At 38.7% G+C, this 15,441-nt stretch overlaps 1 protein-coding gene across 2 annotated transcripts in view; it reads left to right on the top strand.

Annotated features, from left to right (window-relative positions):
- FCHSD2 (FCH and double SH3 domains 2) overlaps positions 1 to 15,441 on the top strand; it is a 356,033-nt gene that overhangs the window by 280,348 nt on the left and 60,244 nt on the right. For both annotated transcript variants that reach the window (XM_020989616.2, XM_078156892.1), the window contains exon 12: positions 1,303 to 1,407. In XM_020989616.2, the coding sequence (XP_020845275.1) occupies positions 1,303 to 1,407 (105 nt within the window). The remainder of the gene's footprint in view (positions 1 to 1,302; positions 1,408 to 15,441) is intronic.

Genomic DNA, 15,441 nt, shown 5'->3' with positions numbered 1-15,441 from the left:
ATAGCCTTCATTTCTCTTCTCTAAGTTACCAGATACTCCCATTTCTTTCTACCACTCCTTCTGTCATGTTCTCTAGCGCCTCACCATGCCTTCCTCTGGATATGCTCCAGCCTGCCAGTATCCTTCCTAACATACAGCACCCAGAGGTGAAGATCCTGCTCACAGTGCTGTCTGTCCAGGTAAAGCTGTAGCTGGTCTGGCACTTCTCCTGTTCTGGACTCTAGCTGCCTTTTCATGCAGCCTAAGAGGACGTTACCTTTTTTGTCTGCTGCTGTGTGACATTTTAGGGTCATGTGGAGTTGCCTTCTCAAGTCCGTACACGAATCATCATCCAGTCACCTCTCTCATCCTAGACTCCATGTGATTGATTTTTTTGAACTCAAGTGTAGGTCTTTATATTTCTCCCTATTAATTTAACCTCTTTAGATCTTCTACAATGTTAACTCTTCATAAAGTTCAAATACTGTCTTTGACACTAATTGACTATGTGATCTTGGGTCACTTACTTAATCTCTTGGTGACTCAGTTTCCTGATTTGTAAGAAAGAGAAACATTTGCATCATTTACTTCACTGGGTTGTTGTGAGGGAAGCCTTTTGTAATTCTTGAAGAACTAAAGATTAAGGTATCTCTGGGAAAGGGAATGGCAAGACTTTTAGTATTTTACATTAAAATGTTAATGATAATCATTACCTGAGATCAGATTTTGATTGGGAGATCGGATGGGAAGAAAGGACCACAGTCAAAAGGTTACCAAGCATACAATAAGAGACGGGACTACATAGTAGGAGAAAGGGGCAGAAAGGGTGCCAAACATAGACTTCACCTGCATTGTAATTTTAACTTAACACCTTCTAATGAACCAGCAGATGTTACCTACCTCTTCAGTTTGTGTGTAGCCCTGGTTTTGTCTTATCTGGACTGGAAAAACATATCCCCTTGGCACTAGAGCTTATAGCTATGGCAGGCCAAGAGACAAGGATACCTAGTAGGAAAAAAAAATTCCCTCCAGATTACTTGACCACACGTCTGTTTGCATGTCTGTCTAAAGGTGCTCAGACATTTCTGAAAGTATCTAATAGTCTGAGGCTTATTGTTTGGAATGTTCAGAATTCCATTGGACATTGTCTTCTATACAATAATAGTGGGATTTAGCAGAATAAATATCTAATTTTGCTTTTTGGGGAAATTTTGTTCAGCATAAAGCATCCTTAATTGATGATTTGATGAGTTCTTTGTCTTACCATGAATACCTGGTTTCTATATAACAAAATGTTTGTGCTTTTCCTCTTTTGTTTAACAGGCCCTGGAAGAGTTAGAATGTCATGGTGTTGCTATATCAGAACAAAACCGAGCAGAACTGGAACAGAAGATAGATGAAGCCAGAGAAAGTATTCGTAAGGCAGAGGTGAGATACCATCTCTCTCCTGACCCATTCCCCAGCGTACCACCCAGAGAAAGTGGATATCAGTTCTCATTGTTTATTTGGATGGCTCAAAACTCCCAGCTCCCAATGTTCTCAGGAATTGAAGGATAGATATGTGAATATAGATATAGATATTTGGGGGGGGTGAGTATATACACACAGAGAGAAAGGAAGGGGGAAATGAGAAGCTTCTGTTCTAAATCATCCATCAGTAGATATTTACTGAGTACAAACTTTGTTCTAGGTGTGTGTATGACAGAGAGCAGAGGAAAAAGACAGGTAGGAGAGATCATGAAAGGAGTAAAAACAAGCATTAAAAATGTATATTCTTTGTCCTATGTAGAAATCTAAAGCAAAAATGTGTGAAAGAATAGTCTCTGACATCAGTTCAATTCAGAATATTTCTAAGTGCCCCAAGGCACTGTGCTTGGCAGTGATAGTAGAAAGATGGAAAAATTACATGTATGCAAATAGGAAAGCCAGGAAAGTGCTATTAGAGGGAAGAGGTTCAACAAACATTAAATTCAACAAATATTTATGAATCACTTTCACCTGTCAGGGAGGTTTCATGGAAGAGGTGGCATCTGAGTTATACCTTGAAAGAAAGGGTAGGGACGTGAAACAAACAAACTTTAAGGGTAATTTGTTCTATGGTGGATAGTATGATCATAATCATGAAGGATATAAAAGAAAAGGACCTGCAAAGTAGTCTGCTTTGACAGAAACATAGAATACATGAAGGGGTGTTGTAGGAGATAAAACTGGTTAATTATTTTGGATCCATATTATCAAGGCCTTGACTGTAACAATCAAGAGTTTTTATTCAGAAAGCAGTAGGGAAACATAGGATCATTGTGGTATGCCAGAGAGACTAATTGGGCAAGAATGTAGAGAATGGATTGGAGAAGGAATAGAATGGAAAAAGGGGAACTAGCTAAGAGGTTATTACAATAATTCATTCAATAAGAGATTCAACCCCTTGAGCTAAGGGGGTTGTAGTAACAATGAAGAGGAGTGGGCAGAGAGACTGCAGAGCCAGAAATGGTAAGATTTGACAACTGACTGCATATAGAGTAAGGGATAGGGAAGAGTGAAAAGTGGCAAAAAAAGAATAAAAGATAACACTGTAATTATTAGCCTTGTTGAATGGAAAGTGGGTAGTGCAAAAACCAGAGGTTGTTGGGTGAGAAGGATAAGTTTAAAGAGGAAGATAATAAGTTTAAGGACCATTGGGCTACCCAAGAGGATAATTTTAACAAGCAGCTTGAACTACTGTTTGGGACTGCTATCCTGGAGAAAAATGGAGGAGGGATAGAGATAGGAATTTGTAAATCATCAACATTAAAATGATAATGGAAGAATTGGATGAGATCACCAGAAAAATATAAAAAGAGAAGAGAAGGGGCTTGATAAAATCTTGATAAATACATTTAAGAGTGAGGAGAGGATGAAGATGAAAAGCCAAAACAGGAGAACAGATCGCAATTTTATAGGGACAAACACATAAATACATTGTTGTCATTCAGTTGTGTCTGACTCTTTATGACCGCATTTGGGTTGGGTTGGGTTTGGTTGTGTCTGACTCTTTATGACCGCATTTGGGTTGGGTTGGGTTTGGTTTTTGCAAAGATATTGGAGTAGTTTGCCATTTCCTTCTCCAGCTTATTTTATAGATGAGCAAACTGAGGCAAACAGCGTGGAGTGACATAAGTGACTGAAGCCAGATTTGAACTCAGGAAAAGGAGTCTTTTGACTCCTGGCACTCTATCTGCTATACCACCTAGCACTCTCATAAATATATTAGTATTCCAAAATGTAAATTATAATATTGTTATATTAATACATAATACCAATTAGCAAGCATTTATTAAATATTTATTTGGTGCCAAGCACAGGAGTAACCACTGGGGATACAAAGAAAAACAGTAATAGTCTCTGCCCTCAAAAAACTTACATTACAATAGGAGAGACAGCATGTACATGAATAGGTACATAGAAAAGACATTCAGAATAGATGGAAAGTGATCTCAGAGAGGAAGAGACTAAAACTGGAGGGATGGTCAATAAAATGAACTCCTGCAGAAGTTGAGATTTGACCTAACAGTCTCGGAGGAACCAGGGACAAAAAGGCAGGGGTAAGCAGAGAGCATACACATAGTACCTAGTGCAAAGGCAGAAAGACAGGAGATGGAGGGTCATGTGTGAGAAGAAGCCAGCAGCCTAGTGTGGCTGGAGTATAGATGACAGAGCATAAGAAGTCTGGGAAGGTAGGAAGGGGCTTGGTTGTGAAGAGCTTCAAATGCCAAAGGACTTTGTGTGTGATTCCAGAGGCAATAGGGAGCCATTGGAGTTTATTGGGGTGGGGGGAAGGAGGTGACATGATCAGACATCTACTTTGGTTTTTTTGTTTGTTTGTTTGTTTGTTTTTCTGGCTAGGCAGTGGAGTTAAGTGACTTGCCCAGGGTCACACGGCTAGTAAGTGTTATGTGTCTGAGGCCAAATTTGAACTCAGGTCCTCCTGAATCCAGGGCCGGTGCTCTATCCACTGCACCACCTAGCTGCCCTGCAGACATCTACTTTGAAAGATCATTTTGACAGGTGTTTGGAGGGTGGATTGGAGTGAGAAAAGACTTGAGGCTAGAAAATCAGCTAGAAGGATATTGCAGTAATCCAGGCAAGAGGTGATAAAGATCTGAACTATAGTGGTGATCGTGTGAGTGGAGAGAAGGGGACATACATGAGCAGTGTTGTAAATGACAAGATTTGATTACAGATTCAGTGCATGGGTTGAGTCAGCACAAATTGTCAAGGATAGTACCATGGTTGCAAACCTGGGTGACTGGGATTGTGGTAGTGTCCTCTTCACTAATAGGGAAGTTCAGAAAAGAGGAAAATTTAGGGGGAAAGACAATGGGTTCCATTTTGGACATGATAAGTTTAAAATTTCTATGAGACATCCAGATCAAAATCTCCCAACAAGCAATTGATGATGGGGCTAGGAGGAATGAGACTAGAGTTGGTATGGATCCAGAAATCATCTGCATAGGGGTGATAATTAAACCCATGAGATCTAATGAGCTGGTCAAGAGAGGTGGTATAGAGCAGGGATCAGCATACTATTGCCTACAGGCCAAGTGAGTATGGTGGCCTAGTTTTGTAGCCTCCAGCTAAGAATGGTTTTTTACATTTTTAAAAATATAATAAAACTTTTTAAAATGTAAAAACCATTCTTACCTTCCAGGGCACATAAAAACAAGCTGTGGTCTGTGCTGTATTCACCCAGCCCCTGGAGAGGGAAAAGAAATAAGCCCCAGGACAGAGCCCTGGGGAACAACAATAGTAAGAATGACTTGGACAAATAACTAGCAAAGGAGAGGGAGAAAGAGTAGTCCAACAGGTAGGAGAACCAGGAGAGAGCAGTATCACAAAAACCTAGAAAGGAGAGAGTATCCTGGAGGAAAATGTGACTGATGATATGAATGATTCACAGAAGTTTAAAAGGATGATTATTTTTAAAGGGATTGAGGGTTCATTGGTAACCTTGGGAAGAATAGCTTCAGGTGAATGAAGAGAAGGGAAGTGGTGGCACCAAGTTTGAATGGCTTTTTCAAGAAGTTTAGCTGAAATAGCATTTCTAGGGCTGTATCCCAAAGAGATCATACAAATGGGAAGAGGACCCACATGTACAAAAATATTTATAGCAGCTCTTTTTGTGGTGGCAAAGAATTGGAAATTGAGAGGATGCCCATCAATTGGGGAGTGGCTAAACAAGTTGTAGTATATGAATGTAATGGAATACTGTTGTGCTATAAGAAATGATGAGCAGGCAGACTTCAGAAAAACCTGGGAAGACTTGTATGGACTGATGCTGAATGAAGTGAGCATTGTACACAGTAATAGCCACATTGTGCGATGACTAATATTGGTAGACTTAACCCTTCTCAGCAATACAAGGATCTAAGACATCTCCAAAGACCTCATGTTGGAAAATGCTATCCACATCCAAAGAAAGAACTATGGAGTTTGAATGCAGATTGAAGCATACTATTTGCTATTTTTTTTTCTGTTGTGTTTTGTTTCCTCTTTCTGGTGGTTCCTCCCATTGGTTCTGATTCTTCCTTACAACATCACTAATGTGAAAATATGTTTAATAGGAATGTATAAGTATAGCCTGTATCAGATTTGTGCCATCTTAGGGAGGGAAGGGGAGAAAAATTTAAAACTCAAAAGCTTGTGGAAGTTGTTGTTGACAAATCAAAATGAATTAATTTTAAAAAAAGAAGTTTAGCTGAGAAATGGAGGAGAGATATGGAACATAACTAGTAGAGAAGGTGAGTTTTTTTTTCCAGGGAAGATTCGAGAGTGAGGATGATAGAGTTGGCAGTTTGTTGCAGAAGATGGGACTTGTGGATACATATACCAGGATTGGCTTTGGAAAGGAAAAGGACCTCATTGTGAAAGACTGAAATGATGAAAATAGTAGGAGATAATGTCAGAGGGACGCAAGATGAGGAAAAATGGACCTTCTTGGTAAGTGGCCTTAGTTAAATAGATATGAGGCAGAGTTCTGAGCAGAGTTGGCTGTGGGAGGAGATGCCATGGGAGGCTGAAGAAAGGAAGAGAAGGTTGGGAACAGCCACTGTTTGGTGATTGGGACAGAGAACTGATTAGGAAAAGATAGAAAGGTTGCTTTGCTTCATTTAAGGGCTCAGTCAAGATTAAATAACATAAATTTGTAGTGAATCCAGTCAGCACAGGTTTTTTGTGTGTCTTCCATTTCTATTCAGTAGCACATGAATAAAAATGAAGGGGGCAACAGTTACAAATCACTCTTTACACAAATAAAGATAGATCTAAATAATTAGAGGGCAACAGATAGAGTGCCAAACCTGGAGTCAGGAAGACTCATCTTCATGAGTTCAAATCCAGACTCAGACACTTACTAACTATGACACCTGGGGCAAGTTACTTAGCCCTATTTGCCTCAGTTTCTTTATCTGTAAAATGATCTGGAGAAGGTATCTTTGCCAAGAAAACCCCAAATGAGGTTGTGAAGAGTCAGACATGACTGAAAACAACCACCTCAATAAAAAATAATTGAAGAAATATTAATTGCTCATGATTAGGCCAAGCCAATATAATAAAAATGATAATTTTATGTAAATTAGTTTACCTATTCAGTGGCTTACCAAACTGCCAAAGACTTACGTTATGGAGCTAGGAAAAAATAATAACAGAATTCATCTGAAAAAGAACAGAAGATCAAGTATATCAAGGGAACTAGTTTAAGGGGAAAAAAAAAAAAGAAAATGGGAAGGGGGCCTGTGAGTTCCAGCTCTCAAATTGTACTCCAAAGCAGTAATCATCAAAACAATTCTTTACTGATGAAGAAATAAAGAGATTGATTAGTGAGACAGATTAGATCCATAATATACAGAAGCAAATGAGCACAGTAGCCTAGTGTTTGACAAACCCAAAGATCCCAATTTGGGGGCAGAAATTCACTTCTTGACAAAAACTGTTGGGAAAGCTGGAAAATAGTCTGGCAGAAACTAGGCATACACCAGCAACTCACTGCATATACCAAGGCAAGCTCTAAATGGATACATGACTTAGATATAAAGGGTGACATCATAAACAGATTAGAGGAATGAGGAAGAAATTACCTGTCACAAATACAGAAAATTTTAAAGTTTTTGCACAATAGTACAGCTAAAATTAGAAAAGAAGCAAATAAGTGGGAAAAAAATCTTTGCAGGAAGCTTCTGATAAAGGTCTCATTTATAAGATATATAAGGGAACTGATTCAAATGTTTAATAAGAGCCATTCCCCAATTAATATAGTCAAAAGATATAAAGTGGCAGTTTTCAGAGGAAGAAGTCTAAGCTTTTAATAGCCATATTAAAAAAATACCCTAAATCTCTAATAATTAAGAGAACTTTAAATTAAGACAACTATGAAGTTCCACTTCACACCTCTGAGGTTAGCAAAGTTGACAAAAAAGGAAAATGACAAATGATGGGATGTACAGCCATTTGCCTCTCATATTTAAGTCTGTAAAATCAGAAAATGTTAAGCCTGAAGAAAGATCTTAGAGCTCATCTAGGCCAAGATCTTTGCATTAGTCAGCTCATAACCATGTATTATGTCATGATATTTCTTATATTACTCCTTTCACTATCAGAGACAATGGAAACTTTTTTTATCTATGTAACAGGTTTGATTGGATTCTGCCTCCATAAACTCTCTCACATTTGTTCCTGTTTCTCCAAGCCTTTATCCCTTTTCCCCTGAAGTAACAAGCTTTTAACTGGCATCCCTGTCAAGATAGCTTTTCCCTTCATAGTCCAGTCCTCAAGGCCCAGCTGCCAAATCCATCTCCCTAATGCACATATATGTTAATTCTCTGTTCAGAAATTTTGTTACCCTTCCATTTCCTGTAGGATAAAATACAGCCTTCTTACTTAGCCTGTCTCTCAAGACTTTCTACCATCTGCTTCCGACTTCCCTGCTGAGTTTCATTTTAGTACTCTCTTTTAGACATTCTGTGCTATAGCCAGACTGGAGTACTCACTGTTGTCCAGACTCATGCTGCCCCCCAGTGTTCCACCATGGAGGGAGTATACTTCTTCCACATCATGCATTTTCAAGTCCTTCCTGTCCTTCAGAGGCTACCTTCTTAGTGAAGCCTTCCCTCAATCCTCATTCCTACCCCAGCAAAAGATAGCTTTCTCTTTGTACATCTGCTTAGAGCACTTTGGTCTGGATCTTTCCTTTGCCCGTATCTCACTCAGCCAAGGTGTTTAGAAGGGAGAAATCATATTTTTTTTCAGCTTTGGTCCCTACCACTTAGCACCTTCATTTTACAGAGGAGGAAACAGAGAACCAGTGAAATGAGGAAACTTGCCATATGTCACACAAATGGAACCCAGATCCACAGACTTCTAAGTCAACACTGTCCACAGTGCCAAAGGTGTCCACGGCACCACTGTTTCCATCGAAGGCACTTTATATGTGTTTGTTGAATTTGTTGAAGAAATCTGTTCTAATCAAATGTAAAGTACTTTCCAGGCCTTAAAGTGCTACAGATAGGGATATATGTATGTACACACACACACACACACACACAACACACACACACACACACACACACACACAAATATATTCTAATCAGAGAAGAACAGAACTATAGAGCATTGAATATGACCTCAGCTTGTCCAAAGAACAAGAGTGACATCATGATTAAACCTTGTGACTAGTTGCTTATGAGGAGCCAAAATAGTGGGTTCAGTCATTGTGGTATTTACAGTTGTCATAAGAGTATTTGCACTTGATTAGATGGGATTCAAGTACATTGTAACCCTATTTGAATCACCTGATTAATTCAAGAACTGAGCAGAGCCTGTTATTGCTTAAATTATCTTTTAATTCTAAGTCATACTTTCTCCTGATGTTTGTTTCTTTTTAATTGCATTTCCTAGTCATGCATACTCTTTATCCAGGAGAGTGGTGAGGTATTACTGGGAGGTTCCTGAATTTGATCACAAGATCCCTGGGTTCAGATCACATCTCTTAGAGCCTCAGTTTCCTCATCTATAAAGCAGAAACCATAACCTTTGGTCTGCTTCCTCCACCAGATTGTTGTGAGGGCCTAATAAGATCATGTATGAAAAGTTTTAAGCTTAATAGCTTAAAACTGCACCGTGGCTTTTGGGACACCTTGGTCTAATATCAAGAGTACCTGGTTCTTCAGCGCTTTAGAATCTGCATAGCCTTTCCTGCCAGTAATGGTGCTGCAACCCAGAAGGGCAGTTGTTATCTCAACTCCGCTGAGGCTCAGGCTGTTGCCAAAGGACATAGCACCATTAAGTGGTGGCCCTAAAACACAAACTCAGTTCTTTTGATTTCCTTGCTTCCCTTTTCTGGTATGTAAAACCAAGGAAACATACAAAAAGAAACATCTGTTAGAAATGAGTGGAGGTTAACATTTTCATTTTAATTTATTCAGTGTTTTTATTTTTCATTATTCACTTAACTAACCATAAAAATCTGTCATAACCATATGAAGAATAACCACTGGCTATAGTGTTATCATGCAGCTAAGTAGTACAGTGGATAGAGCACTTTACCTGGAGTCAGGAAGATCTGAGTTCAAATCCTGCCTCAGGTACTTACTAGCTATGTGACCTTGGGCAAGTCACTTAATCCTGTTTGCTTCCATTTCCTTATCTGTAAATTGAGCTGGAGAAGGAAATGGAAAACCACTCCAGTTTTTCTGCCAAGAAAATCCTAAAAGGGGTCATGAGGAGTCAGGTGTGACTGAAAAATGACTGAACAACAACAACTTAGAGCTTCAAAGTTTAGGAAGTGTATTATTCACAATAATTTTGTGAGTGACTAGTACAAAGATCACTTTCCCTATTTGTAAGTGAGAAAATTGAGACTCTCAGAATTGGAGGGAATTGTTCATAGTCCCAGAGACAAGTCAGAGCTGGGCTAAGAGTCCATATCTCCTGCCTTCAGTGCCAGGGCTCTTGACACTATACTATGCTGCCTCTATTACCATGAAGTAAGGGACCATGTTATTCTGCTAGCTCAGCCTTGGGGATAGTTCCTGTACCTTAAAGGCACGTGTACATACAGTCAAATGGCTCCATTACCCACTCTTTTCAATGTGACCTCTGGTACCCATGGTGTCTAGTTTTAATCATGTGTGACTAGGGCTCCAAAAAATCTCACTTCTGAGGTTCATTTGTATATACACATGTGAAATCAAACTGGGACCCAAATCTCTTCATATCATCTTCAGCAGCCATGTCTCCCTGTATAATCTTGACAGCTTAGAAGGTTCCCTTTCTCTAAATTGTTTTCTCAAATCCCAGACTCTTGGTTCTCCAAATGTTTTACCTTTCAGTTCCAAAGGGTTAAAAGACATCTAGGCACAAGATATTATGTCCCTTTGTCCTAAGACTTTCCACACAACCCTCTGAGATGACCTAAAGGAAATTTAATTTCCAAATAAGTAAAGATTTTGTTAAAGTCTAAAAGGATTGATGACTATTTACAATTTGGGAGTTTTATTAATCAAGTTGCACTCTTAAAAATTAAAATGGTAAGTCTTCCTTGTCTTTGTATAATTATACTAATGAGATTAAACTGAGACTATTCCCTGTCAATTTTAACCCTTGCCACTTATATCACACACACACACGTACACACACACACACACACACACACACACACACACACACACACACACACACATACACATACACTTTCCAAACAAATAAACTCTGCAGCCATTAATATTCAGTTAACCACCATATGCAGCATACTGTGCTGAACATAGAATGATGTTAAGCACATACTATATGCAAAGCACTGGGCTGAGAATAGAATGTTATTAAGTAAGTACTTACTGTGTTCTGAGTTCTGAATGAAAAATGGAGAATGTACTTTCTTTTCTGGTTTTGAAATATTAACAGTTTAAGTATGTGGTACTTCCTGATTGCAGAGCATTTTTATATATATTTCGTTTGATTCTCACAACAGCCTTGTTTAGTAGATAGAACAAATGTAATCTTCATTTTACAAATGAGGAGACTGAGAGAAAAAGTGTACTGGGACTAGCCCATCCTGAAACAGTGGCTGTGTTAGCACTTTAACCCAGGGCTTTTGATTCTAAGTCTAGAACTCTTTGTTCAACCATGCTGCCTCCAAATACTTCATTGGCTTTAACAAGGACGTTAATCCTAGACCCTCAAATTTAAGACTCTGTTACTTAGCCTTCTCATCATGCCTTACCCATCTAATGAGCCAAGAATCCTGACTCTGATTATCCAGACAAGATAGTGAAGAACTACGCTAAGGCCGTGGAAGAGCGTTTTCTTTATCTGTGTTCCATTGGCCTGTATATGATGACATAGTGAATCATCTCACCCTGTTGCTTCACTGTAAAAGGGCAGCTGCAGGGTGCAAATGGATAGAGAGCTGGGCCTGGAGTCAGGGAGATCCATCTTCCTGAGTTCAAATCCAGCCTCAAGCACTGTCTAGCTCTTTTATGCTGGGCAAGTTACTTAATCCTGTTTGCCTCGGTTTCCTTATCTGTAAAATGAGCTGGAGAAGGAAATGGCAAACCACTCTGGCAAGTTTGCAAGGAAAACCCCAGATGGGGTCACAAAGAGTCAGACACAGTTAAAATGACTGAACATTGCCTCACATAATATAAGCCAGGCCTCATAGGATTGCATGAGAATAAAAAGTAATGAACGTGCATCACTGAATTTCACAAGAAGAAATGGAGAAAATATAGAAAATAAAATAGCAACAGAAATGACTTCTAAATAGACAAAATGACAAAGGGCAATGACAAGTGAAATGATGGTTTTTCTCATTTCCATAACACTCTACAGGTTACGAAGCAATTTCCTCAAAACATCCGTATAAAGTAGTCACCCTCATTTTATAGATGCCGAAACTGAGGCTCAAGGAAATGACTTGCTCAAGGTCACACGCTGAGGATGTATTAGATCCAGGCTTCAAATTCATATCTTAGAATTCAAAGTCTAGTGTTCTTTCCACCACACAGGAATGTCTCCCTACAAACAGCACCTAGTAATCATAGTACCTAACTCATATTCTTACACTGCTCTAAGGTTTACAAAGCATTCTTCTCACAGCCTTGTTTGAGAACAAGATAGTGTAAGGATAACTATCACCATTTTAGGCTTGAGAAAACCAAGAATCTGAGAGACCGAAGTAACATTTTAGCCCTTGGTCACTCAGCTGGTAAGTGTCAGAGCTGTGTGGTACCTGAACACAGGGCTTCTGACTTTTCAGTACAGAGCTCCCACTGCTATCTCATAGTGCTACAGAATTTGATTATTGGATGTTTTTGAACAGTGAGCTTAGAGTGGTAGATACTGTCACCTGCCAATGAATTAATTTTGATAGAGAATGCATCTGCCACTAACTCCCTGAAGAACCCTCAATGAGCCCTTCCTCCTCTTTGAGCCTCAGTTTCCAACTTTGAAAAAATAAGAAGTTTGGATTTACTTGATCACTAAGGTTCCTTGCAGTTCTAAATACCATTTTTCTTTGGATTAACCCCAGATTAAATTGTTTGCATTTCAGAACAGGAGTTCTTGAAATAAGCCTTTCCTAAAACTTGTTGCTCTTCAGATGAATTAAGAGTGGGCTCCATTTGATATAGAAGCTGATGGGCTGACCTGGCACATCCAACTCATTTGTTTATTCACAAAGCACTTGCTTTAATTAGTAAAGGGTTTGTTTTGGAGTTCTTTTTTTTAAAGCTACTTTACTTAACCCTGCAATGGATAATGAAGGTCTGGGTTGCCATCCATTTAACAGAGGGTTCTGCTGAGCTGATTTTCAAAGTCACTGGCTCATCCCCAAAACACATTTGGAAACACTAGAAAAGTCTGTTTTTAACCAGTTGTTAAAATGAAATACAGACAGTTGGTGTTTGAGGAGGAAAATAGCCTTCTGGAGTGGCAGTTTTTGTTTTCAAAAACTATACTTACCAGTGACTTTACAACATTCTGACAGTAATAATAATTAGTATTAATATAATTGGGACCAAAATAAAGGAAAAAATAAGTGGATTTTCTGGAAAGTCACCTCTCTGAACTGTTTTTTTTTTGTTTTTTCCTGTAAAATGGTGATTATCATACTTTCACTTCTGTCTTACAGCTATAGGGAGAAAAAAATTGCCAACTTTGCCAATGCTGTAGAAATTCAAGTTATTATTATTTCAAGATTTTGTTATTTTGTCTGTATTGATATGACTTCCTCCCATGTGCGTTGCAAGCTGTTGGAATAACTTGCAACCTGTATGGGATTATCACCATTTTAAATAAGAGGTGACTTCCCAGAAAGCCCATTTGGATCTTTGTTTGATACTGGTATGTGAAAGTCATGTGTGACAATCAAGGCTCCTCAAGAGAAAAATCTCAAGGAGCTTCCTGAATAGAGGAGCAACATGGTCAGATCTGTTGTTAAGGAACATCACTTTGGCAGCAGTGTATGTGTGTGTGTATTGTGGTGGGGCGGGGTAGACTGAAATGGAGAAAAACTTGAAGCAGGGAGACCAAATAGGAGTCTAGTGCAATAATCCAGGTGAGAGGTGAGGAAGGCCTACTTAAGATGGTAATGATGTTAGTATCGAGAAAGGGTCCTATCAGAGAGATGTTTTACAGCAACATTGTGCTATGATCAACTTTGATAGACATGGCTTTTCTCAGAAATACAATAATCTAAGACAATTACAAAAAATTCATGATGGAAAATACTATCCATATCTGGAGAAAGAATTATAGAGTCTGAAGGCAGATCGAAGCATAGTATTTTCACTTTTTTGTTATTGTTTGTTTTTTCTTTCTTTGGTTTTTCCCTTTTTTTCTTATTCTTCTTTCACAACATGACTAATGTGGAAATATGTTTAATATGATTGTACATGTATAGCTTATATGCCATCTTGGAGAGGGTAGGTTAGGGAGGGAGGGAGGGAGAAAATACTTTACAAAATACTTAAAACTTTAAAAATACTTTGGATCTTATAAAAGTGAATGTTGAAAACTTTCTTTACATGTAATTGGAAAAAGTAAAATATTATTAAATAGGGGAAAAAAGCTGTTTTAGAGGTGGAAACAAAAAGATTTGGCAAGTGATTGCATATTGGGAGTGAGGGACGGTGAGGAGGTAAGAATGATACCAAAGTTATGAATCTGAGAGACTGAAAAGATGGTGATATCCTCAACAGAAATATGAAGTTTGGAAGAGCAAAAGGTTGTTTTTTTTGGGGGGAGGGCAATAAGTTCTGGTTTAGATGTGTTGAGTTTAATATGTCTTCAGGACATTCAGTTTAAAAGACCTGATAGTTGATTGCAGGATTGAAGTTCAAGGGGAAAACTGAGGCTGAATATTTATAGAAAAAGAAGAGCAGGGAGTCTGGGCAGAACCCTGAGGAACAGTCACAAGTTGGAACATGGATATCATGCGAAGAAGATTGAGAGGGAGAGGTTAGACAACTAGAAGAAAAATGAGGAGAGAATCATATTATTAAGCCCAAAGAGGAGAGTGTATCTAGGAAGATATGGTAGTTAAAAGGGTCAAATTCAGCAGATAGTCAGAGCTAAGAAAAAAGACCATCAGATTGGTCAGTTAGGAAATCATTGGTAACTTTGGAGGGAGCAGTTTCAGTTGAATGAGGTCTGAAGTCAGACTGTAAAGCTGAGTGAATGAGAAGAGAGGAAATGGAGACAAGAAGTGTGGATAGCTTTTTCTAGGAGTTTGCCTTGAAAAAGGAAGGAGAAATATAGGACAGTAGCTTAAGGGGGATAGTAAGATCTAATGGAGACTTTTTAAGAAAGGATGGGAAAATTTGGATGCTTTCGAATATAGGGAAGAAACAAGTAAATAGAGACTGGAAATTGGGTGTTGAGAGAGATCACTGAGGTTTTGATCTGAAAAAGACAGAAGAGGGTGGGAGGCACATGAAGAGGGGTTGGCCTTAGCAAGAGAAGGAACATCTCACTGTGAGAGACTGAGAATGCAGGAGAGAATGACAGATGGTGTCAAAGAGTTTTTAGGTCAAGAGAAGAGAAGAAAGAATCTCATCAAATAATCTCAATTTTTCAGTTAAGAAGTAAGGTCCTCAGCTGAAAAAACTGAGCTAAGAGATATAGAAGGCTTGAGAGAAGAGAAGGTTTAGAAAAGCTTTTGTGGGGACTTAAATAGAGAATCAATTTGGGAGTAATAAAAGGATTGCTTTGCTCTAATGACGGCCCCATTGAAGTTGGATAATGTAAATTTATACTATACCTGGTCAGCGTGGTTATGTGGTTTCCTTTAGTTCTCTTCAGGACCCTATAAGTAGGAGTGAATGAGTTGGATGTTGGAAGTCATCTAGAGCTTAAGTTTGTCCAGGAAAAGAAAGGTTATAGGACATGGAGGAAAGGGATTTGAGATACTCAGTTATCTTTCTCCAAATTCTT

The sequence above is a fragment of the Phascolarctos cinereus genome, unplaced genomic scaffold (assembly GCF_003287225.1).
Source record: "Phascolarctos cinereus isolate Bilbo 61053 unplaced genomic scaffold, phaCin_HiC Scaffold_726;HRSCAF=1367, whole genome shotgun sequence".
Classification (NCBI taxonomy): Eukaryota; Metazoa; Chordata; class Mammalia; order Diprotodontia; family Phascolarctidae; genus Phascolarctos; species Phascolarctos cinereus.
The sequence above is the reverse complement of the archived record's forward strand: the minus strand, read 5'-3'. Positions and strand labels throughout refer to the sequence as shown.